The sequence below is a fragment of the Strongylocentrotus purpuratus genome, unplaced genomic scaffold (assembly GCF_000002235.5).
Source record: "Strongylocentrotus purpuratus isolate Spur 01 unplaced genomic scaffold, Spur_5.0 spur5_scaffold_16, whole genome shotgun sequence".
In the NCBI taxonomy this organism is placed as follows: domain Eukaryota; kingdom Metazoa; phylum Echinodermata; class Echinoidea; order Camarodonta; family Strongylocentrotidae; genus Strongylocentrotus; species Strongylocentrotus purpuratus.
In genome coordinates this window covers 25,827,997-25,853,509 of record NW_022145601.1, presented here as the reverse complement: position 1 = coordinate 25,853,509, position 25,513 = coordinate 25,827,997, and the positions used below count along the sequence as shown (strand labels likewise).

General features: G+C 36.6%; 1 protein-coding gene across 1 annotated transcript in view; it reads left to right on the top strand.

Annotated features, from left to right (window-relative positions):
• The window catches only part of LOC115924592 (sphingomyelin synthase-related protein 1-like), a 32,560-nt gene extending 20,463 nt beyond the window's left edge, over positions 1–12,097 (top strand). The window contains exons 2-5 of the mRNA XM_030987144.1: positions 4,126–4,482; positions 6,866–6,983; positions 8,044–8,194; positions 11,494–12,097. Of these exons, the coding sequence (XP_030843004.1) occupies positions 4,133–4,482; positions 6,866–6,983; positions 8,044–8,194; positions 11,494–11,792 (918 nt within the window). The 5' untranslated portion in view covers positions 4,126–4,132 and the 3' untranslated portion in view covers positions 11,793–12,097. The remainder of the gene's footprint in view (positions 1–4,125; positions 4,483–6,865; positions 6,984–8,043; positions 8,195–11,493) is intronic.
• Positions 12,098–25,513: the final 13,416 nt, after the last annotated feature.

Sequence of the window (25,513 nt, the reverse complement as noted above, 5' to 3'; positions counted from 1 at the left end):
TTTGTATTGTTTGTGTGTTTATTGTATGCAACCCTGCCTTCAGTTTCCCGGACAATCCTTGAAAATTAGAAAAAGATCAATACGTAACACATCCGAGTTACCATTTGTTTGTAAATTATATTTTCATTGCTTTATATTCTATTCGATTTTTATGTAATCACGGCCTCGCTGAAAAACAGCTTTTGCTGAATGCGGGCACAATAGTGTATTTGTTTGTAGCCGTGAATAAATACAAAATATACCATACCATACCATACCAGGTACTTCACGAACATGTCTCGAAGTCTACCATGCAGTTGACCTCAAAAGCAACCCAGATAAACTCTATTATGTCCATTAAATTTGAAGGATAATATACATTTTTGGCTGGTCCTATGAACTTGCACAACAATTACCCCCACCCACACACACACTCTATTAACAAAATGCATCTAATTGAAGCTACACCCTGAGTCACCAATGCTACCCAAAGGTGACCTGAAGCCGACTACTTGACCTCACAAGCAAGCCTGGTTGAACAATGACAAATATGTTTATTAGTATAAAAAAAATATATATATATTGAATTGGACTTCTCGATCACCAAAGCAAACGTGGTGAAGAGTGCATAGAACCCACTTTTCTGTTATTTTCATTTTACTGTGGGGTTAATGTTAACTTTTTAACCATTAGCATACTTGATCTTGTAACCTTTTTTCGTTCTCTATACATGCCTCTTTGCTCAGGCCACTAGTACAACACCCCCTGAAATAAAATTCTTGAAAAATCAAATAGAAGTAACAACCTTAGGTTACAAGGTATTACAATTAGGTGACTTGAAGTATAATAATTGACCTCAAAAGCAACTCGGGGTGAACAGCTAGACTGAAACCCATTTTACTATAATTATTTTCATATCCCCCTAAATTCTCTTCAATCATCGAATAGGAGTTACACCCCCCGGATAACCAGAAATACTAGGATAGGATTTCTGAAGTCGACCAATTGACATCATAAGCAAGAGAATTATCACGGGAATTAACCCTTTTGTGCTGCCTTTTACCCCATTCCTTCGTGAAAACCGTCAAATTTCGACGCCGAACCCAAAGTCCACTTTCACGGGGGTATTTCAGTTACTGCACATAATGTACAAGAATGAAAATAATCATGCGAAAGGAAATGAGAGAATAATGGTTGCGTGCCTTAAATCGAAATTCCCCATTACTGTCCTTCCCCATTACTGTCCTTCCCCTTTTTTGTGTGGTAATGTTGCAAAGGTTGAGACATTGAATAGAATGGAATACATGTTATGTATTACATGGCCACTCAGTATTCAAATTTGCATTTCTTTTCTTATTTAAAATCTTTATATATCAATTTGAAATCCAACTACCACATAAGTCTGTGAATATTGATGTCCATCCCCTCTTTCTTTCCTCTTCTTTTTTCTGTCTTTTCCCCCTTTTACCAATATTTTGTTCCTCCATATTTGTATTATTATGTATCCTTTGAGGGTAGTCATACTATCAAGCTTTGCTTATTTTGTCAACCCTCCTGTTTGATGTTCTCAATTAGTTACACCCAGCCTTACTTTATTCTACATATATTCTTTTGTCACGTGTAAATTTGCAATATTTGTTTGTTATATATTTGTAAAAATGCAAAAGAAAAAGAAAATCAAACAGAAATAAATAAATAAAATCAAATCAAATCTTTAGATAGCACAGCTCCATGTAGATTATACACGTAGGTCCTAGGCAGTGGCGGATCCAGCCAGCGGGAAGAGGGGGGGGGGGGCCCAATCCGTGAGAAAATATTGGTTGCGACTCAGCCACCGGTGAAAAAGCGGGGGGGGGGGGGGGGGGGTAGGAGGCACTTTTTTTTTGGTCCAATTTTTCAGGAAATATTTTGCGCCGACTCAATCAGCCGGTGAATAAGCGGGGGGGGGGGGGTGAGACCACTATTTTTGTTTTTTTTCTCACCTAATTCGTGAGAATTTTTTTTAAAATTCTTTTTTTGTTGGCCCGTCAGCACCCCCCCCCCCCCCGTGGATCCGCGCCTGCAGAGGATCCAGACGGCGTCAAGGGGGGGGGGGTAGCCAAATCTTAATACACAATTTAGTGCCGACTCAGCCGGCCGGCGAATAAGCGGGGGGGGGGGGGGGTGGGGGCTTTTGTTTTTTGTTTTATAAAGGTTAACTTTACGTTATTATCCTATTTTTTTTATCGTTTTGGGGGGCTAGGGGGGGGGGGCGGGTCGGAATAATCGCTACGTGGATCCGCCCCTGGTCCTAGGCGACTTTACATTGTAAACATTTACACGATTTTTTTTTTTTTTTTAATACGTTGATTTTAATAGAACGCATATATGATATTTTCGTTCGTGCCTAAACTATCTTCAACTGACAGATCACAGCACTACCTGACCCTAAAATGATTGTAGTAATTATTGAGAACATTTTAGCAAAAAAAACCCTTAAATTTGATCAAAAAGTGAGTAGATGACAAAAGCAAACATCTACTTTCATCAACCCCCACCCTTAAAACATGGGTACTATCTCTTTGCTGGTTGAACTAGATATTGCGGCTGCAGGACAAAGGCCTTGCGGAGAGTAAATGATCTCTGCATACAGTTCTGGTACATACGAAACAAATGGCACCGCTATTAAGTAAATGTGCTTTTAATACACGGTCCAATGTACAAGGAATGATATATAGGCAAGCCTGCCTTGTGTAATTTAATGTTATGAGGGCTGTTTATTTTGTTCCCCATCCCATGAAAGGGGTAATAATTTTATGTAAAGCACTTAGAGCCATCGTAGATGTATGTAGCGCTATACAGTGTATAAACAAGAGTATGATGATCATTAATAAGTACTAGTAATATTATCATTATTATTAATTTCATTATTATTAGTAGTAGTATCATTTTTTTTTCAATCTTATTTTCTGTTAAGTTCAAACAGAGTTGCCTCTTCATTTTAACTGCCGTCCTGGATGAAAACAACACAAACAATATATACAAACATAATGTATAAAATAATACAAAAAATCATAATATAGAGCACAATGAAAAATATGTACATTTCCAAGTACGCTACATTCGAATTACTTTCCTAAGAAGCAAGGTGGCAGAGATACCGACAGATAGTGTTATAGTTTATTATTACAGTGTATGTGCATATTTAAAGGTATTGGATGAAAACAGTTTTCATGTATATTGTCGTTTTTGCCATGTTTACCTTATTAATACAACAATAATTGCCACATGTTGTGTCATATTACTCGTACTAAATAAAAAGAGAAATGCACTGTTAATCAATCGTAAAACCCAGACAATATTGATTTGTCATACTGACCCTGAAGAGTGATAGCATAACAGTAGATAAACAGGAAGCGAACCGATGTAATATAATACAAAGGTAAGAGCACATAACAAAAAAAAATGGTCCAGTTTTTGAGGAAAAATTTCGCAACGACTCAGCCAGCCGCTTAATAAGCGGGGGAGGGGGTAAGAGCACATATTTTTGTTTGTGTGTCCAGTTTTTAAGGGGAAATTTCGAAACAACTCAGCCAGCCGCTGAATAATTGGTAAATTACGTCGTCAGATATTTTGTTCAGTGGCTTGGGGAAGAGGGGGGGGGGGACACTTTGTTTTTGCCTCCTTTAGCACAACAAAACATTTTGTGTGTGTGTGTGTGTACAATCAACAAAAAAAATGAGTGGGGGGGGGGGTTAACCCACAAACCCCCCTCCCCCTGCGTACGCACCTGCCACCATCAGTATGAGAACAAACAAAGTTAGGTTTTTAAGAGAAATAGAAAAAACTCACAAGTCCCTATTCTATTTGAGTTCAGTCAAACTCTTCTATGTGTAAATCCAGTGTCGGGTTTAATTTTGGTAGAATATTTGTTATGACATGACGTAAAGAATCCCACAAGTTGTAAATCATTGACCGTTTATTGCTGAGATCATATTTGTCCAGTAATAGTTATCTCGTCCTGGGCATTTTATTTATGTCTGTTCTATTTTTAATGCCCGTAAAGAATGATAAAATATAGGTCTTTAAATCATATTTGTTGTAATATACGTTTGTCATTACATATATGATTAATTTCATTGTTCTTATGTGCTTCGTGTAATGCAGAGCTAGGATGGAGGCCACATCCAACAACAAGCCAACTTCACCCCCAAATGGGATAACGGTCACGATACCAGACTTCAGCCATCTGAATGGACATCAACGCCCCGCCGACAAACCTCTGATCCCGGAATATTGGAAGACACTGTGGAGCTATGGCTATATGAACCTTGTCGTATTTATCATGTGCTACGCTACTGTTATCACTCATCGAGAAGCCCCGGATAGAAGGAAACATCCACCTCTTCCAGATCGATTTATGGACAATCTGCCCAACATTACATGGGGAATAATGGGTTCTGAAGTCTGCATCATGGTTCTCGGTCTTACATTGCTTGTGATGACGATCTTTCATAAACACAGGTAATTTCTCAATCAATACATGAACTTAGTTTCCAGTAGTCCTCAGTAACACCTCTTGTGCATGGCTACTAGCCACAAACGGCCCACGAGACTGACATAGCAATATACGTCCGACTTTAATATCCCTGTTGTATACAACTATTAGGCGGATTCACACCGACAAGACTGACACGAGACGAACTACAGACCGAACAAACCATTCCATGAAGTTCACAAGTTAGTTTCATCTAGTCACATTTGGTTAGTAACACAATATGTTGTGTCTACTGGCCTCTAGACCGACGGTCTGCGATATACCGACAAATCACATGACCGTGAGGCCGACATGCCCCACCGCACTAGTTTGGCCAGAAGGGATTAGACCTCCCTGCATGGTCACTGACAGGTGGTTATCTCATCAAATAAGCTCTCAATTAACATAAGAAAAGGAGGATCATGGGGGACCAATGGTCACCGATTGGGCATTGTTTGCTATACAGAGGGCGCAAGTAGCTATAAGTAGTGCAGTGGGGCTTTAAATTACGTCTGACAACTTTAAAATTCACGTTATCTTTATCTCGTAGAGTGTCGGTCTCATGAGCCTGACGTCTGAGGTCGTGTAGGCTATATTAGTAAACTAGAATGTATCTCCTGTTTCTACTGATCTGCACCATAGGACCATTGGCACAATGGACATCTCATTTAAAATTTCTGTACTGGTCAAATCCAGCGTAACGGACGTGACGTTGGTTCTAAGACATATGACATTAAGACATATAAGACATTAAGATTTTAATGACATTAAAACCTGTTCTGGGTTATTTAAACTAGTTTTAAACAAAATCAAGAACCCGAAAACATATATTAGTACCTGATTCGGACACATTTAACTACCAAATACCAAGCAAATTTCACAGTATGTCGCTTAAATAATAGTTGTAGAGAAAATGTACTCTTTGTGACCGTAACGGACATGACACCAAATAGAGAAGGATTTGTTTTAAACCCCTGTGAACAGTTTAAACATTCTGAGAGTTTAAATGTCCAAGGAGTCTAATTTAAATATCAAGATATGCTTGTACTCATACTCTAAACATAAATATAAGTTGTAACACTATTAGATTACACCTTCCTTGTCACGGATTTTAAAAAATAGAGTTTTAAACGGACATGATACTTTTAACATGATCAATTAGCTATGAAAAGATCTTATCAATCTGTGTTCCCTTCTTCACAATTGAGCACCACAAAGTCAAATGTCTTTTTTGTTCGAAAGGTTATGTGACAATGTAATCTTTCTGTTACATCTCTCCCATTCATATCTTTTGACTGCCACATAGATAAAGATCACCCTGACCCACTCTCGTGTTCACATTAAATCAATCAAAACAAAATAGGCTGGATTATATTAATCAAAGTATTTTCTATTTCTGTTGAGCCGCGTGGGAACCATCTGTTCGTTATCTGTTATTTTTTTTAAAATTCATAATCATCACTCAGTGTTTAAAATTGTCACAGAATATGCAATTTCCAGGCTATTTCCTCATTGCAAGCTATGCCATTACGCACATTCAAGCATTTAAGGCTCCATTATGTATCGGGGCTCACTCATCAAAACCATTTCATATTCTTATTGTTCCCACAAGCTCAACCAAAAATGAAGTTCCCCTTGACACTTTTAAGATGAGCCGTGATGAAATTTGTTCTTTAATTAAGCAGATTATGTTGAATTTTCTTTCGCACATTTGAATTGGCTATTTTTGTAAAAAATCCATCTTTTCTTCATGTCTTTTGGTGATTCTACTGGGTGCTAGAGAAACATTACATTTCTGATTTCATTACGTCTAGGTTTACCTGCGTTTTCTGTTTTCTCTATTTGTTTAATCTTGGTACAGTGTATTACAATTCTAGAAACTCGACTAATCAATATAAATATTATTATTGAACAATTCAGAACATTAAATTGGAGGTGCCAAGGTCAAATGGATACGTCACCGGACTGTGGATCACATTGTTTGCACTTCGAGTCCTTCCCAGGCACTAATGTCTTTTGTTCAGACATTAATCTCTATCTGCCACTCTCCTTGTATGCTTCGAGTGCTTTGGGGCAGCTGAGCTAAACCCACTACACGGTTATACTAGGGACTTTTAGATTCTGCACGACGAAAACGTGGACTGCCCTTTTAAGGCACTGGCAGTGACGTCACATTGCCTTAAAAGGGCAGTCCGCGCGTTCTCGTCGTGCAGAATCTAAAAGTCCCTAATAATAATTCGTAGGCGACTTGAGCATCCCCTTGGATGGATATGTGCGCAATGTAAAATATAGCCATAATTCTTATAAGGAAATATGTTTCAGTTACGATCCTTCTAACCGCTTTTTCATCATTTAATTAAACTTTTACAGGACTATCGTTTTCCGGAGATTTTGCATAATTTTGGCGACTGTGTACATTATGCGGATATCCACGATGTTAAGCACTGCACTACCAGTTCTACCGCCTCCCAATGAATGCACAAAACAGGTGAGATATAATGGCGCATCACGTAGGCTAGCAGTGGCGTAGCCATACATGATTTCAGTTTGTTTTTTAGGGGGCAGCAGCCAACCCAAATTTACCAACAGAAACCCTACTCATGTCGTACTAAAGTATGTATGATTTACACATACATCCACAATTTAAAAAAAAAATGATAGTGGTTGCGTTGATAATCAGGAGTATAGAGACACTCGGTCTCCTTCGGTATTTGTCATCTTAATGGGCAAGATTTCCGCCATTTTCTAAATTGTTAACATATTGTCAAAGAGAAAATGCATTTATCCTTCAATTGATACTACTAATAGGCCCAAATAATTATTGATGATCTGGCGATTAATCTAGCCAGGTAGGCAACCAAGATTTGTTCTTTGTATAAATCTGTTATGACTTAAATCTGTGTCTGATATACTAATTCTAAATTGTAATGGCTCCCACGAAGGTATCAGAAAGTTCATTTGGGGTCATGACACAAACTAAACATAGGAAATTCAAAATTGTATAAGTGAATCACCTCTTCCTATCTCATACAATCTTTTCTTTTCTAGTATTTTTGAGGCCCTTTTACATGGAAATTTCTAATCATAGAACTTAGTAAACCCTGAATACAAACGTTTCCATTTCTGAATTTAAAAAGATAGATACACAAATTTTTAGTTAGCTCTCTACGTATTTTTTCCAGACAAGATCACATTATGAAATATGAAACCATAAAAAGATTTATCTTTTGATTATAATTACTTTAATGTATACACATAAATCTACACATTTTGTTTTCATCTAAGTTTATGAAACCTCCTGAGGTCAATTTTATATCTACATGTACCCCTTTATAAAACGAAACGTAACATTTTACAACAAGGAAACAATTTACGATATGAAGGAATCAATTAATCAAGACCTAAACAGTATAATTAATCATCTTCTAGTGAAAGAGTACTTGAGTAGTAACGTTGTGACCTCTTTGGTTTTCTTATACTGAATTCTAGACTTGTCCTCCGTTTGTTTATATTTCTATGTCCATTTTCACTTCCCTACCACCATACAGCCTACAGATACCTACTATGAGCAACTGGCTCTTACCTTTTCCTTGTGGATGAAATCTGGCTCTCGTTTGAGTGGTATTAAAATGTGTGGAGACTACATGTTTAGTGGTCATATAACATCCTTAACCCTGGCAAATCTCATGATTATTGAGTGTAAGTACCTTACTAACCAGGGCCCCGCTGCTTAAAACTTACCATTAATGGTAACTTTGTCGTCAATGCATGAAATCACCAGAGTAACAGGACTCAACAGCCAATCAAAATCAAGGTTTCCATTGTAGTTACCATTAATGGCAAAGTTATCATCAATGGTAAGTTTTCTGCGACGGGGCCCTGATGATACAAGTGTTTAATACCATGAATTCCTTCCAATGTCATATCATTCATGTTTTGATTTATGAATGAAAGTACGTAATCAGCTTATCTTATCAATTTTCATTAGAGACCAAGTGAGCACGATGAATAAATGTGATATCAATATTATAGTCTGATTTTTTTTGTTGAAAATCAGTGTCAGAACATAGGCAAAACAACTAATGTTAATATGTATATATTATAACTTGACTATTTTGTTTATACATGTGTATGAAGAAAGGGGGAAATAAGTTACTTTGAAATTATATGATTTAATTTGACTTCCCGTTTTGGTTGATTTGATATGATTTGATTTATTGATTTCTGCATTTTCCATACACTAATAATCAGTAACAATATAAACATTTGGTACAAAGTGGTATTTTTTTTCAAATCCCAATGAAAAACACAATTTAAACAACAAAATGTTTGGAACGGTTGACATAGCAAATGAGGAAGACATGCAGCGTGCACGCTTGAAGTGCATGCAGCTCTTTATCTGCCATGCCTCAATCACTGCACACATTTGGACTCATTTGCCAGGAATTATCAACCAACAGCAAATGTGACTAAAAAAAGTAGGTTAAACATGAAAAGTATAGTTTATTGGTTCCCGTAATTCCGTAAAGGTTATGTTTATTTACCTAGTTGAAATGGGTCACTTTAGGCCCAATCTTTAATTTTTAGGTTTCGTGGTTGTTGTTTCATTCACTTAATTATTTTGAGATATATACGGAGGATATAAGGCAACATATATACATTACATTCGTTTGATCAAATATGCAAATTAAACAAATTTTCTTTCTTTCCTTCTGACGTATCTCGACTTATCCTGGAAATTAATTATCTTACATAAACAAGTACAGGCGATATGAAGTAAGCCGATACGAATACACGGGGTCGTAACATACCAATATAATACATCTTGGTCAGAACTATAGAATGAAAAAATTGTGTAGAAAAATACATTAATTTTAAGTTTTCATGTAAAATCATCATTTACGAAGGGGTGTTGTGGTATATGTGGTTCATTCACTTGACTCTCAATCAAAGGGTTCAGGGTTCGAATCAAAGCCAACCACTAACATCCTTTGGCAAGGTAGTAATACACATATGCCACCCTCCACTCAGGTTTAAACGGGCCTTACCGCTTTGCTACATCTCCACATATTTGGCCGCCATGCAGCTACGACCGGGGTAATAATAGTGGAGCGCAACGGCGTGACGGACATGTGCCCTTTTTAAGAAGCCCTCGGCATTATTATTATAAAATGTGATGTGATAAACGAAATTACTTGTAAAAATAAGAAAAATACATAGTCACACAATGTGCATCTATTTAAAGGATGTGAATATGATTTAGTACAAAACAGATAAATTAGTTTCGACCAGTATAGCTTCCTGAATGAGCTGCCAACGGGATTACCCAACCAAGTACCGAGTACATCTAGGAGTTTTAAACTAAGGACTGTTTCATCAACATCCGGATAACGCACTCCTCTCTATATTTTCAGTTTTGTTTTACTCGGTTAACGGAACTGAAAATAGGATGCACGTACAGACATCACGAGTTATATTATATGGTTTCAGCTTACGCATGTTATACACCTTTCACTTTGCATTTAGTGTTGTCCGTATCTGATTACATGAAATAGATACAGAGAGCGTGCGAACATTAGAAAGAAACACAATATAAAAAAATGAAATTAATAAGGGATGGAAAGTTTTACCATAACACCTGCAGTAGTCGATACATTAAGCAAATCGCACTCCTCCATATTTTTACAGTTTCGTTATACTCAGTTAAACGGAACAGAAACGAGGATATAAGTAAATACATATCGAGTCATACTATGTTATTGTTATGCCCGGCTTATGAATGTTATACACATTTCATTTTACATTCATTATTGACCCGATCACATGAAATAGATACAGAGAAAGTGCGGAAATTGGATAGAAACACAATTCAGAAAACGAATTTAATAAGGAATGGAAAGTTTAACTATAAAACGCGCAGGGATCAATATATTAAGCAAACCAGTGACGGTTAAAAAAAAGGTTGTGTTCTAATTTGTTTTAGGTCAGATTAGAAGAACATTATTAGAAATTTCCACTGAAAATGAGAGCTCTCCATTCGACCTCATATTCGAAATATGAAATGATACAGTTGGAGAAATAAGGACCTAACATTCATGCCACACATGTGAACTGCATGTGAGTTTAGAAAGATTTATTCAATCCTTTATCAATTTGAGGATTTCAAAACCTAACATTACAATGATTCTTATGTAAACTAGCCCTTAATATTATATTTATATTAACATAATTTTCAATCTACAACATAGTATACAATATACCCCCACTGCGCTTGAATAAAATAATTATACCATTTCCCGGCTTTACTCAAGCTAACATGATGAGGTGCTCAATTATAAGTATAATAAGTTACAAACAGGTTTAGCTCGATCACCTGGGAAGCGAGTGACAATGTGCATTAATGTCTTGCCATATAGGACGTCATTATCGTAAAAGGGATTCGAACCACGTACCTTGGGACCCATAGTCTGACTTTAATATCTTTTACATAACATCTAAGTAGATTTTAGTCATTTGATTGGAGGATTGTTGGTCGCACGATGTTCAATAAATAATCTATTGAACGACTATACATCATTGGGCGTGCATCTTTGGATATAGTCACCAGGCGCGTACACAGGGGGAGGGGGTTGAACCCCCCCCCCCTTTTGGTATTTTTATGTGTGTAAACCCCCCTAAAAAAACCTAACCCCCCCTTTGGTTTTGGGTTTTTTTTTATTATAAAAAAAATAAAATATGCACATGGCTGACCTAAAAAAGGTGACCTTACCCCCCCCCCCCCCCTCAACGAAGAAAAATGTCAAAATGTTCTAATTTCGAGACCAAAAAAAAAAAAAATGTCCCCCCCCCTCCCCGCAGTTGCCATCTATTTAAACGTCATTAAAAAAACGCAGTTTACCGCTCTACATATGAAGTGTTAACGCAGTAAAGATGTAGGCCCATATCGCTTTCATTTAATAATAACTCTATCAATGTTGTTTTGTCTTCTATTTCTGCAGATTCACCAAGCAATTTTTACGTCTTACGTTACTTTTCGATCAGTCTCAACGTTGTAGGCTCTTACATCTTAATCGTCGGCAGGGGGCATTACACGGTCGACGTCATCATCGCTATCATTCTCGTTTTTATAGTCTTTCATTTTTATCACACGCTCACTAGCCTTTACGTCTTCACAAAGAGCAGCGATAAGCTACGCTGGTTCCCGTTCTTCTGGTATTTTGAGCGCAACGTGTGTTGCGCCGTGCCGAACGAGTTCGAAGTCCCTCGTCTTTCACATATCTTTTCAGGGAAAATATAGAAAATCTACTGTTATAGTTATGAAATATATAGCTGAAATGTCTGTTTTCATTATTTGTTTTTGAGTGCCTTGAGGTTTTTGTTCACATTGTTCTCATATTTGAGTTGTGAGGGTTATCTTATACGAACAATAATTACGTACGGCTCCATGAGTGTATTTTTGTTGGCGATATGATCAGAAGCAATGGCTGATGAGAGATTCTGGAAACGAGGCTCTTTAAAGAGAAGGTTGAGTTCTGGGAAGAGGTGAAAAATAATTGTGAGCATTATCATTCTTATTATATGCAAGTGTGGAAGAACATCAGATAAGACATGTTCCCTGAAAAGCATGGCTCTTGAAATGCCTTCATATTCTAAATATGTCATGCAACATCGTAAAAATCCAGGTAGGATTTTTTTACCCCCCATGTGTTCGTGTAGTCCCATATACATCTTTCTGTGTACAGTGTTTGTAACTTTACCAAGACTTGGCCAAATTTCTTATCATTTTGATGATTCCAGAACCTTGCAATACACAAAAATTCTTATATGCTAGATGATAAACCTTTTCTGGTCGAATCCACACCGTTTCTTTCACAATGCAATTGCATGTCCAGAACTCAACTTCATCTTTAATGGAAGAAAGCACAATACTGGAAGTTACCTCAAAAATACCAGGGTGGACAGCTTGCCGACGCCGCCATCTTCCTTCCCCATCTCTGTTTATTTGAAGTCAGTAGATTTTACTTTCACTAAACAAAGTGTGATTTCACTGATTTGCCTCATCAAATAGATTCATGCGTTTATAAAGGGACTTGGTAACATAGTTCAGATGAGTGAAATGGTGCTAAGGTAGTGACTTCAATGCTAAATGTACAAGTAAAGATAATCTGGAAGTTTTTGTGAAAACAGACCATTATTAATGATAAAATTAAGAAAAACTAATCTGATCGACACCTTAACCCTGAGCCTCCCAATTATGTTATTACAATTTAATTATATTTGAGGTGAATTTAAATTGTCACAAAGCAATGAATTGGCTCTATATACCATTCCAGACATCTAAGTGATGATAGATTTTTAAAAGCCTGTATTATGTCTTGTTTTCATGGAAAAACGTTTGGGAAAATTCAAAAATGGTTGGGAGAATTTACTGTTTGAGGGTGTTGTACTGTGACGCCTTCAAATCTTTGTGGTTTGAGAATTTTTCAGAATTTCTTGCATGCTAGAGGGTAAGTATAGTATAAGGAATATAATAAGTAACATTTCATACAAATATGCTGCAGTTTTTTCATCAACCTTCAACAATGTTACCGAGTCACTTTAAGATAAGAATAATTAATGTCGAGAGAACTCTATTCCATTCGATTTAGTCAATCTAAAGATACATTCCTGATTTGGTGAAATTTTACTTCATCAATGATTTGAATAAAATCCATTGAGAGTCTGTCACAATGTTCTCATCAGATCAAGGATAACTGAACAAATTAAGACAATTCATGAACTTGATCAAATTTTGTTGTACACAGTCGTCTTTTTAGCGTGTCTTTGTTAACGTTATGTTGTCTAGACGTTTAAAAGCATAGCGTATTCCTACGATTTTTGTTTTGTGTCATGAAATGTTTTATTCTCCAAACAAAAGGAATAAAAATCAAAACAAAGTAAATACAAATTACATCATTTTTGTAATCGAAAGCATTGATCATTCCGTGCAATCAATCGCAAACAAAATCAATCAATCGATCAATTGCTAAGCTTAGTGTTTTGAGGACCAGGACAAAAAACGGGTTATATTTTAAATTTCTTTGTCCTTTTCTTTTCATGTTTTAGGTTTTATATAAGAACATTACTTGTATTGAGCAAGATGGGTAAACATAAACGTTTAAAGGAATTATCTCACTTGTGTACAAAAATATACACAAACGTACTTTATAATAATATGAATATGCACTTTACAAACATTTCAGATTTTAGAAATAATAAATCAATCTTAAATTTTGTTTTCCTGTTAACCCTAACCGATAATTCGTGTTTCAGCTATGACGTGAAAAAGACAAATATATATATTAAAGATTACGAAAGGAAATGCTCGCGTACAAGCACATTCAGGACAGGCAGAATTGAATAATTCTAATAAAATGGTGTGATGCATCTTGAGTATAATTTGTAAATATCCAGAACTTTGTAAGGATTACGCAGAAAAGGAACAAATGTTGAGATACAACTCTTTGTGGTTGTCTTATTTGTCTATAAGTGATAATTAAGTTATTTTCAATGACTGCTCCCTCGTTGATTCCCCAGGCGTCTTTCATGTACGTAATATGATATAAATATTTTGAAAAATACAATAAATTTATCAGGATGATTAATATTACCTTATACAGTACGAACAAAATAATTCTTACGACTGGCCTTAGATACTGAAATTCACATGCAGCCTTTTTATATATCTTTCCGTTGTTTATAAAAGGAAACGAGGGAACCATTAGAAATACGATACGGATGTCGTTCAATGAACAATAGCTATCATAAGCTTCCTTTGTGATTGAAATACAGGCACGTTATCTGAAATGCACACATTTCCCACCGCCTTTGTTTTTTTCTATTTTGTTTTTCCTCTTCTCTCTCTCTCTCTCTCTTCTCTTGATAAATATACATATATCCCTCTGTGTGCAAGCATTCACCATCTTATTTATATTATATCCAGCAGTTTTATTAGCATTGCCAAAGCCTTTACTCTGCTTTGTTCTCAAACAGGAGCTATTATCCCGCCATAGTCCACCTCTCTTATATAGTAAAGTATCGCAATCATTGATTATCAATGTAAAAACTGATTTCCCGATCAATTTACCTATATTTGTTTACGTGGGTGAGACGAGCCTAGCTTTGAGAATGTCTTGTCTTTCAACGATGTATCCGTGTCAATTATACAATGTATTTGTGCCTGAAACGAGTTGTGTTCTGTGAACTTGTGGAACTTGTGTAACTTGAAATATTACATATAAGATTCTTCTCATAGATAATATTTTGTATGAATCTGAAATAAAATTAACGTTTATTGGGCCATGTCTACCCAAATCTTTACATACGACCTTAATTACACGTGGTGTTAACCGCGTCATATTACCAAGGTACGTATATATATTTTTTCGCTTAAATCTCATACGCGTGATTTGAATGACATTTGCTGTCCATACAATGATCTACATCATGATGTATTTTTAGAATGCCTAGATATATGACATCGTAAAGGCTCGCTTAGATATGACGCGGAAAAACCGCCGCAAAAAAGCAACCGCGGTTATTTTGTTTAAAGGTGTGAATGAATGGCAACCGCGCGCAACACAGTACCTGAGCGTACACTGAGCTCATCGTTATAAAATTCAGAAATGTGACGCGTTTATAAATGTCTTGACGTCATCATAGAGTAACAAACCGCTGCGGTTTTGCCGCGTCGTATCTGAACGCGGCCTGAGGAAATTGAAAATGATTCTGATTATTCGTAAATTTAAAGACTGCCGCTATCCACATAGTGGCATGCGTCTTGCACGAATTGACGGCATAAGTGGCAAAACGATCGAAATTAAGCGGGAAAATGTACGCATAACTCCAGATCTTTCCGTGTACTGCAGTTTTAATAGAGGGTAGAGCATAATGTACTGTATAAGATATAGTTCGATATTTAAACATAAATCTTGTAACTGCAATATCTAAATTGTGAAAAGTGAAATAATTTTCGCTGTGTAACCTTGATGTTACTCTCACCTATAGTACTCAGATTATATTGACTCTTTATATTGGCATTTTTATGAAAGCCCAATTATATTGTATAAAAGTGTGTAAGTTAAGAGCAGTCGGAACAAAATTCCCTTGAAGCGGAAATCTCTTGCTGAGGAACGTTTCAAATATACTCAGAGTAATAAGTTGAAAACTTACATTCTCCATTTGATATCTTCTGTTTATGTATATATTGATGAATTTCGCACAAATCTATCTCAAATGTTGAAATAAAATGTTGAAGATATGAGTTTAATGTTCAGGGTAAGGAACCTCTCACCTACAATTTGTCTCTTTTATCGTTTCGGTACATGAATGTGTGCAAATCATACGCACGGTGACATCAATGTTATGTAGTCGTAGTGACGTCAAATAAAGTGAGGTTAGTAACGGTCGTATAGTTATGACGTATGCAAATAAAACGAGAGATCCGTCTGATAGTGTATTTGGCGATACAACATAATGTATTATCTAGCGATCCCAAATTATTCTTGGGTTTAAAAATATTTTGCAGGACATTGGCATGAAACTCGATAAATCTGATCAAAATATGACTTACTTCATATTTCGATCAGATTTTGATAGTTTGTCAGCTTTTCCTTTTAAAATTAACGTCACACATAATTTATGTACAGTGTGTATCAAAAAAGGTATACCAACACTTCGTACATTCCCAATTAAAAGTTATAACATCTGCGACATTCACTTATGTTTCATTTTAAAGGGTAACTAATTTTCTGTCTAATGATACCTTATTCATATAGCTGTGCTGCCACGGATGACCGAGCAGCAATCTTTACAAAAAGTATTGTAAAAACCTGTTTTTGTTCCAAGTTTGGGCAGCAACGAATGTGGTTCAAGAGTCCTTATGCATTGCTATTTCAATTTTAAAACAATCGCTGACTAATTCGCATTGGTTTTGTGCATTTGAATAGAAAGGGTGACAATATCAACTCAGACTCCAGGAAAGGTTCATTTAGGAGCAAAAATAATGATATCCTCTTTCTTATGATGACCCAATCTTGCCCTTTTTTTTATATATCTCTTGTTTACTGTTAACCTTGTCATTGAGTCATTCAAAATGGTCAAATATGTTTGGGATGTTATATGTTTTAAGTGGAAGTAAATATCATTGGTAGTTATCATCATGTGCTCCTTCTTGCAATAAGCCAGTTCACGGTTGCAGTCTGAGCATGAGCAGATAAAGGTCATTGCAGAACAAATTGTGAAATACACGGGGACGAAATACTGGATACGTGCTCATGAAAGTTATGTAATCATTATTCATTAATGCACTTCATAATACACAGGTGGAAGTATTCTTTGAAAAGGGGAAACAAAGGCTATTTATGTAGCACCTCCATCGATGTAGGAGTGATGATTTCAAAATGTACAAAGTGGGACCTCTTCATGTTTTGAAGATCTGTGGGTATTTGGGGTCATTGCAGTAATGTGCTAACCGTGAACTGGTCTATTACAAAATTGTTGAGGTTAGTAATTAAACCTCTGGATTTTCATGTGCTGCTCGACACAAACACCTTATTCACCTCACCCATCTTGTTATTCACCTTAACCACCTTAAACATGTGCAAAGGTGCAGTGAACAAGTGAGCAGAGTGGTCTTAGATATCATGGGACAAGAAGCGAATGTCAGTATTCAAAACTTATTAATACATTATATTGAATGTGGTGTAGACCTTTATCTTGTCATAAATATGGCTATTAGAGTTAGATATGACTGATAGTTGAAAGAGGCTGACGAGACCGTTGTATCTTATGTTAATTTGGGGATTCTTGAGACCAGAGGCTTCTTCTGTAGTTGTACAATATACTACGTACACGTGTATATTTAGAAATAGGATACATATTATTTGTGTAAAGTTTATAATTATCAGATAGTGGTGTGTATACGTGTAAAATACTTTTAATTCAGATATACTAGAGATATAATGTAGTTATTATATTGCATTTTATGAATACGGTTTCGAATAATGACAGGACGAGAAATTATTAGATGTCTGCAATTATGTTTATATGCAGCTGTTTTGATAGATATAGAGCAATACGTTTTATTCTTGATATATTTTGCGCAATTAATAATCTCTCCCCTATTCTTTGATCAAATTCATCGATTTGTCCTGTCTCTCACCCCCCCCCCTCTCTCTCTCTCTCTCTCTCTCTCCCTTTCATTCATTCACTCTCTTTCTCTCTCTCTCCCTCTCCCTTTCATTCATTCACTCTCTTTCTCTCTCTCTCTCTCCCTCTCCCTTTCATTCATTCACTCTCTTTCTCTCTCTCTCCCTCTCCCTTTCATTCATTCACTCTCTTTCTCTCTCTCTCTCTCTCCCTTTCATTCATTCACTCTCTTTCTCTCTCTCTCTCTCCCTCTCCCTTTCATTCATTCACTCTCTTTTTCTCTCTCTTCCTCTCCCTTTCATTCATTCACTCTCTTTCTCTCTCTCTCTCCCTCTCCCTTTCATTCATTCACTCTCTTTCTCTCTCTCTCCCCCTCTCCCTTTCATTCATTCACTCTCTTTCTCTCTCTCTCTCCCTCTCCCTTTCATTCATTCACTCTCTTTCTCTCTCTCTCTCCCTCTCCCTTTCATTCATTCACTCTCTTTCTCTCTCTCTCTCCGTCTATCTGTCTCTATTTTCTGTTTCTACAATAATGTGCCATTATAGATTTTTTAAATCATTCTGTCATATTTAAAAGCAACTGATTTGTATATTGGAATGCGATTTTTTGTGAGATATTCGTAACTTTAGAGTGAACGAAAATTCATTATAATAAATTTAAGTGAATTAAAAAAGTATAATGTATCTATTTAATTCAGTTATTATTCGTATGAAATTTTAACACGTTCGTATGTAACCGGTTTGATAAACCGAGCTATACGCTCAGCATCTTGAGTAAACTGTGAGTAGATTTGAGGTTTTCTTTTTGATTGGATGTGAGGATATGATTATTTAATGACTGTGGGTAAAGATTTTTTTTTTTTAATATCTGCACATTCCTTTTTTTAAACATTGTTATATCAATTTTGTCATGGAGTACTGGAACAAATTCGTATTATCTTGTTCATGTGACATAAAGTGTTCCTTCTAGTTTGCAGTTAATCACCAATGAAGACGTGTGGGTCCTCTGTAAATAAAGAGGCGCTCAGTATCTCTATCAAACAGGTGTTCAGTGTGTTTATATTCAATGTGGATACCATCCCCTATACCACATCGTAAGTTCTTAGTGCCGCCCCCTAAACGACACAATACCCCCCCCCCCCCCCCAAAAAAAAAAAAAAAAAAAAAAAAAAAAAGAAAAAAAGAAAAAAGAAGAAAAAAAAGCATCTATCTTTTGTAAGGCAGGAGCGTATTGGGGATTTTGTAAAAGAAGGGACGATCGCTGATGTTTTCTATTCTATAAACTATAGATCCATTTTTTGATCAAATGTTGTTACATTAATATAAATGTCTGCATATTTGTATTATCATTATTTTGAATATAAAAATATTACTGAATCAATAAAAACTTATCAAATATTAAAATATTTAAAAAAGAAGGGGCACAATATTCCGAAATTGTTCATATATGTAAACAAAGTAAATACGAACAAACTTGGAGTTTGTTAATCAAGAGATGCCTCACGAGTTTAGAAATGGGCCCGGGCCGGAAGTACTTTTAACCGAAATTTCCCTAAGTAATTCACATACAGTTATTATCAATGAAGTCATTGGATTCAATAAGTGTAGTACGTGTAATATGCAGAGCTCCCTCTCCGTTCTCCTAGGGTCTTGTTTGGCAAGTTGGTGGGGGAAATAAAAGGATAATGTACCAACCAATTCATGGACACGATACTCGATGAAGTATTCGAATTACTTTTCAATTTCACTGAGTACTCCTGATCCTTTGAACCAGGCGCGTACGCAGGATTTTTTCGAGGGGGGGGGGGGGGTTAAATTTGAAAATCACGCCGAAAATTTCATTACGACTGAGCCAGCCGCTGAATAAGCGGGGGGGGGGGGGGGGGGGGGGGGGGGGGGGGGGGGGTAAGAGGACATTTTTTTTTTTTTGGGGGGGGGGGGGGGGGGTCCCAACAATTTCGCAACTACTCAGCCAGCCGCTGAATAAGCGGGGGGAGGGGATTTAAGAGGACATTTTTTTTAATTTTTTTTTGTCTCAAAATTTGAACATTTGGCCGATCGATATTTCGTTTCGTTGGGGAGGGGGGGGGGGGCGCGGGTAAGGTCGGCTTTTTAGGGTCACCCATTACCACAATTTTTAATTTTTAATTTTGTATTAAGGGGGGGGGTTCCATCAAAAACATACACAAAAAAAGGTTAAAGGGAGGGGATGGGGTTAAACCCCCCCCCCCCCCCCCCCCCCCCCCCCCCCTGCGTACGCGCCTGCTTTGAACTGTCTGCATCACTCAATGTTCGATCACAATCGTCAAGTTAATATACCGAGATACACGTCCAAAATAGGGGGAGGGGCTAAATTATCCACAAAATAAGCACATTTGCGGCTAAAAAATTATATTTTACACTCCATAAAACAACGAAATTGATATCAACTTGAAGATATTTCAATTATCCATCATATATGACACCAAACCCATGGGGATTTGAGGTTTTTATTTAGCAGTTATTTATTAAACTCGATTTAATCGCACCATAGCGTCTTCAATATATAATAATACACATATACAGTAACAGTATATTGGCAAGACTCTCGTTTTTATGGAAATCAAGTTAAAACTTTGGGTCGCTATAATTCTTTTACTAAATAGAGAAATAAGTCCATCTTTTGCACAAGATATTTGCCTTGTACATTGGCAAATTTTCTAGGAAGTGACGAATAGAAAAACCGCTTCAATTTCAATATATGAACAATAACGGCTTTGTATAAAACATTCAATTTTGAAGAAAAAAAATCACTCAAAACTCACTTAAAATTTCGATGTTAATTAATCTCAATTTCATTAAAATTGGTATCAGCAATTGAAAAATCCAATGATCACTCATATACCTTCAAACTTGTGCAAGGTAATATATTAATAACAAAATACAGTATTTTGTAAATAATATATAGTAACTATATAGTATAACTATTTTCGTCAAAAGGGCCGCTTTTTTGGACGCCCATTCCGATTTAGGGGCGACCGCTACAAATTAAAAAAAAATAAAAACGCCGCTGAAGTAGTGTGTATTAAACAAGATGTGCTTAGTTTATTTGGTAGTGGCAGACAATCCCCTCCTTTCTGACTTTGACCCTCCGCTTATTTTTGTTTTGACGATTGAAACTGTCAGTGATTCATATACCATTTTGATTAGCCTTTGTGAATTCGCTGCCCCAGAATCTTTCTTCAAAAAGACTGTGCTCATACCGTATTTGGAGGAATAAATGAAAGTGCAATAGAAAGGATTGAGAATTTGTTCTTTTCTTGTGGTGGAGAATTTTATTTTTGGTCGGTATCAGATGGTAATGTACAGAGGTATTATAGAAATAGAAGTTGTTCAAGAAATCGTTTGTTATTGATTTGATCTTATGCAATTATGAAGAAAAACCATCACTCCATAATTGTTTGCCTTAAAAAGCTTGCACTTTATAATCTTTTTACACAAAAGACAAGTAACAAATCAATTCTCTATATTAGTATTATTATCATCATTAATATCATTAATATTATTATCATTATATTATATATTATATATTATACTAATCTTTCCTTATGACTGGTTCGCTTTTAAAATTGGATATTTCTCGTATGAGATCGTTTATGAGTTACATTGTACAGATAATGGTTTGGTTTAAAATTAAAATATCAAACCTGCGAGCCCGTAGGATGAATTACATTCAGTTTACAAGATAAAAACAAATTCACTTGCACATCAAAGTTGTAATAATTATCACATAATGTGTCAAAAAATAAAACGATACGACAATCAAAGTAATGAAGTGCTTTTATAAGTCAGAGCCAAATTCTGTTTACATATTTGCATTGAGAGATTATACCAAGAAAAGAGAGAGTAGAAGGAAAGTTAGAGAAAAGGAAAGTTCGAAAAGAGGGAATCGAGAGGAGGAAAGTGGAAAGACGAAGTGAGAAGTAGATGAGGGAGACTGAGACAGGGAGGGAAAGATAGAAAGAGAGGGACAGAAGGACAGAGACAAAGAGACAATAGAAGGAAGTATAAGTATAATTATGTATTAAAAAAATTACAATTGTGTCACATTTAACGTCATTTTTATACAGAATAAAAAGTATAAATACAATCAATGAATGATTTTTAAGAAATGAGAATATGCACAGAGAAATTGTGAGTAATGCGTAGACAATCAATTTATCACAATAAGATGTTAGATGATAAAAAAGCATGCTATTCTCCAAAATCAGGCATTAAAGATACTATGTCCCTTTTGCAGTCAACATCAAATTCTGTAGAACTTTGCAGGAATTATGAATATGTCATGTATGTCCTATCTGAGAAATTTAAACGTTAGCAGTGTCCTAATATTCAAATTATGCAAGGAAGCCTGTTTACTCGCTAGACTTCACTGTCAGATACTATTGAGTGACTGACTGGCTTTTTCTTCTTTGGTAATAACATACATAAAATGAACTGTAAAGGGTACGTGAGCATTTGTCTACATCACTAACCCACATCTTGTAATGGCCATAATTAAACTGATTGAATCTTTGCGCAGCAAAAAACGTACGACCATTCGGTACAATGGTCTAAAAATCAGACTATTACTTACTGGCTCTATATAGCTCTTAAGTCGATTGAACAACTAATAGTTGTTAATTTCCCACTTAAAGATAGTTTCAAGCCCCCCTTATTTAGGGAAGTTCCAAATTAGTATTATCTTTCAAATGCCGTTGGAATTTAACATTTTTTAAATTTGTTGGCCTGCAAATGGGACACAGTACCTTAAAACATATATTGTGTAGACCTTAATAATGGCGTCTTAAATGTGAAAGAACAAATACAGAAAACAAGTATGAGGGCAAACTTGGAAGGAGAGAAGTGAAAGGCGAGAGAGAGAGAGAGAGAGAGAGAGAGGGGGGGGGGGTTAAGAAAGAGAGAGGTAGGTTGAGATGAGGGAAGGGTACGAGAGATGAAGACAGAAAAGAGTAGGGAGACGTAGATGTATATATATATATATATATATATATATATATATAAAAGATCTGACATTTGGGAGACATTCCGGTGTTATTATACCTACTTATAGGAGACACCCAGATTAGGGAGACATTTTCGTGTCTCCTTTACGTTTCAACACCCCATACATGCAGTTTTACAAGGAACGGTGTCCAAAATGCTTCATGAATATTCATGTTAACATTGTAGCTCAATGTTCGCACCGTCCATTTGATACAAGGGTACATCAACTTAAAATAGAAACCCTTTCAAATATGGGGGTGTATACTCGGCGTTGATATAACAGTGCATTTGAGAGACACAAAGTTTATGGGATAGTCTATATCTCGCTTTCTCAATCGTATATGTGTGGGATATTCATTCTAAGATCAGATGTGATTCTAACAACGTAATAATGTGCATCTTGCTCATTATTTTTTAAAGAAAAATATATATCCGTTATGGTGTGAAAAGCACCCTCTTTTTTAAGGTAGTTTATTCCAATGCGATATCGCGATCTTCGCACATGCGCAGTAATATATACATATATTTGCCGATAAAATTGTCTCCCTTGCACCGTAATATATAGCAAAAGGTGTCTCCTAACTACACCGCTACACAGCAGATCAAGATGTTACTAGGACCTCCACGAATGTAGCCCAGGCGTTGCCGCCCAAGCTTCCCGCGCCGGTACGGTACGGTATGCAGGCTATAGCAGCATGCAAGTCGGGACGGTTGTCTGAACTTCAGGTAGGCCTATAGGGTCTATAGGCCCTATGTGGATATTTTATTCTTTTCTGTTAATCATATTCATAGACTACTTCTATTACCGTACTACTAGTCCTGCATATATGGGGCTGAGACACTCATGAGAGTGGTATAGCCAATTGACTTTAGAGTAGAAAAGTCTAGACTAGATCCACTCCAGCAAAGCATAGAGAGTCGACCCTGTGTGATTCTCATACTAGATCTAGACTCTAGTACTAGTACGTCTTGGGCCTTGGCTTGGCAAAAAAAAATTCTCCAATTTAGAGGTCTAACAGTAACAGGTTAGAATCTAGAAGTAGAAGAGTTCAGTACTAGAAAATCTAGATCTAGTAGGGGTCTAGACTCTGGGCCTATATCTAGATCTAGCTGATCTAGACTCTACTATACTAGACCCTAGACTAGATAGATCTATCAAGTATCATCTAGACCTAGGTCTTAGATCTAAGTTAGATCTACTACTAGATCTAGGCTTAGTAGTAAGTACCGCCTTAGATCTATCCGGGGCGGGGGTGGGTTTAGAGTCTACTCAAATTATTTTGTTGTTGGGGGGTGCCGCAGTCAGGGCGTCGCTAGACCTTTTCCAGTGGGGGGGGGGGGGGGGTGTAAGTTAGAGACACCGATATTACCGACAAAAACTAGCCACCAATTACCGACAAAATGTAATAATTTCCTTATCCCTGTGTCTACAAATTTAACCCTATCAATACTAGTATCAACCCCGGGGGCCGAAGGCCTAAATTATTTTTTTCTATGAAAAATAGATCTAGATCTAGATCTGATGAAGTTTCCCCCCTCCCGCGAAGCGCGGAAGCTTAGACGTTTCATTAAATTTGTAGTATTTATTATTAGACAATGAAGACAATTCGTTGTACCGTTTTCGATTCTTAATCAGCCCTAATTGTCCGCATCCAGATTTCCTCTATCGCGCTTCGCGCGAAAGCTTTGGAGTTTCATTAACATATTAGAGAAAAAGGACGATTCGTTGTACCGTTCTTGACTCCTAATCTTTGTCTGAATTCAGTTTACCCCCTCCCGCGCGGAAGTTTTGACGTTTTATTAAACTATTAGAGATAGAAGACGATTCGTCGTAACGTTCTCGACTCTTAATCCTTGTCTGAATGAAGATTCCACCCTTCCACGCAAAGCGTGGAAAATTTCACGTTTCATTAAATTATTATAGAAAGCAGACGATTCAGTGTAGTATTCTTGACTCTTAATCCTTAATTGTCTGAATTCAGTTTCCCCCAATCGCGCAAAGCGCGGAAGCTTTGACGTTTTATTAAACTATTAGAGATAGAAGACGATTCGTCGTAACGTTCTCGACTCTTAATCCTTGTCTGAATGAAGTTTCCCCCTCCCGCGCGTAGCGCGAAAGCTTTAGCGTTTCATTAACATATTAGAAAAAAAGGACGATTCGTTGTACCGTTCTTGACTCCTAATCCTTGTCTGAATTCAGTTTTTCCCCCGCCCGCGCTTGCGGAAGTTTTGACGTTTTCTTTTTGGCGTTTCATCACAATATAGAGAAAGTAGACGATTCGTCGTACCGTTCTCGACTCTTAATTCTTATCTAAATAATGTCCGCGCGAAGCGCGAAAGCTTTGACGTTTCATTAACATTTTAGAGAAAAAGGACGATTCGTTGTACCGTTCTTGACTCTAATCCTTGTTTGAATTTAGTTTACCCGAAACTTTTAAACCTCTGATTTCTTTAGCTGATATTATAGGAAAGTCAAACTTCTAGAAAGTACAAGTATTATAGTTGTAGTCTCTCTCGATGTCGTCACAGTTAGTAGGGGGAAAAAAAATTGTCGGCCAACCGACATTATACATCTCGCCGACTTCAAATTCCTGCATTTATATAGTACCCGAGGATCGAGCAAGAATACCGACACGGCTGACCCGACACAGCAATTTATTTATGCGTGTCTTTCTTGCTCCCTCGACGAGACGACTCCACCCAACAACCCCCCCTCCCCCTCTCTCAGGCTCTTACCTCCCCTTGTTTCCTTTTTCTCTTTTTTCTTCCTTTTCTCCTTTTCTTTCTTTTCTTTTTCTTTTCTTT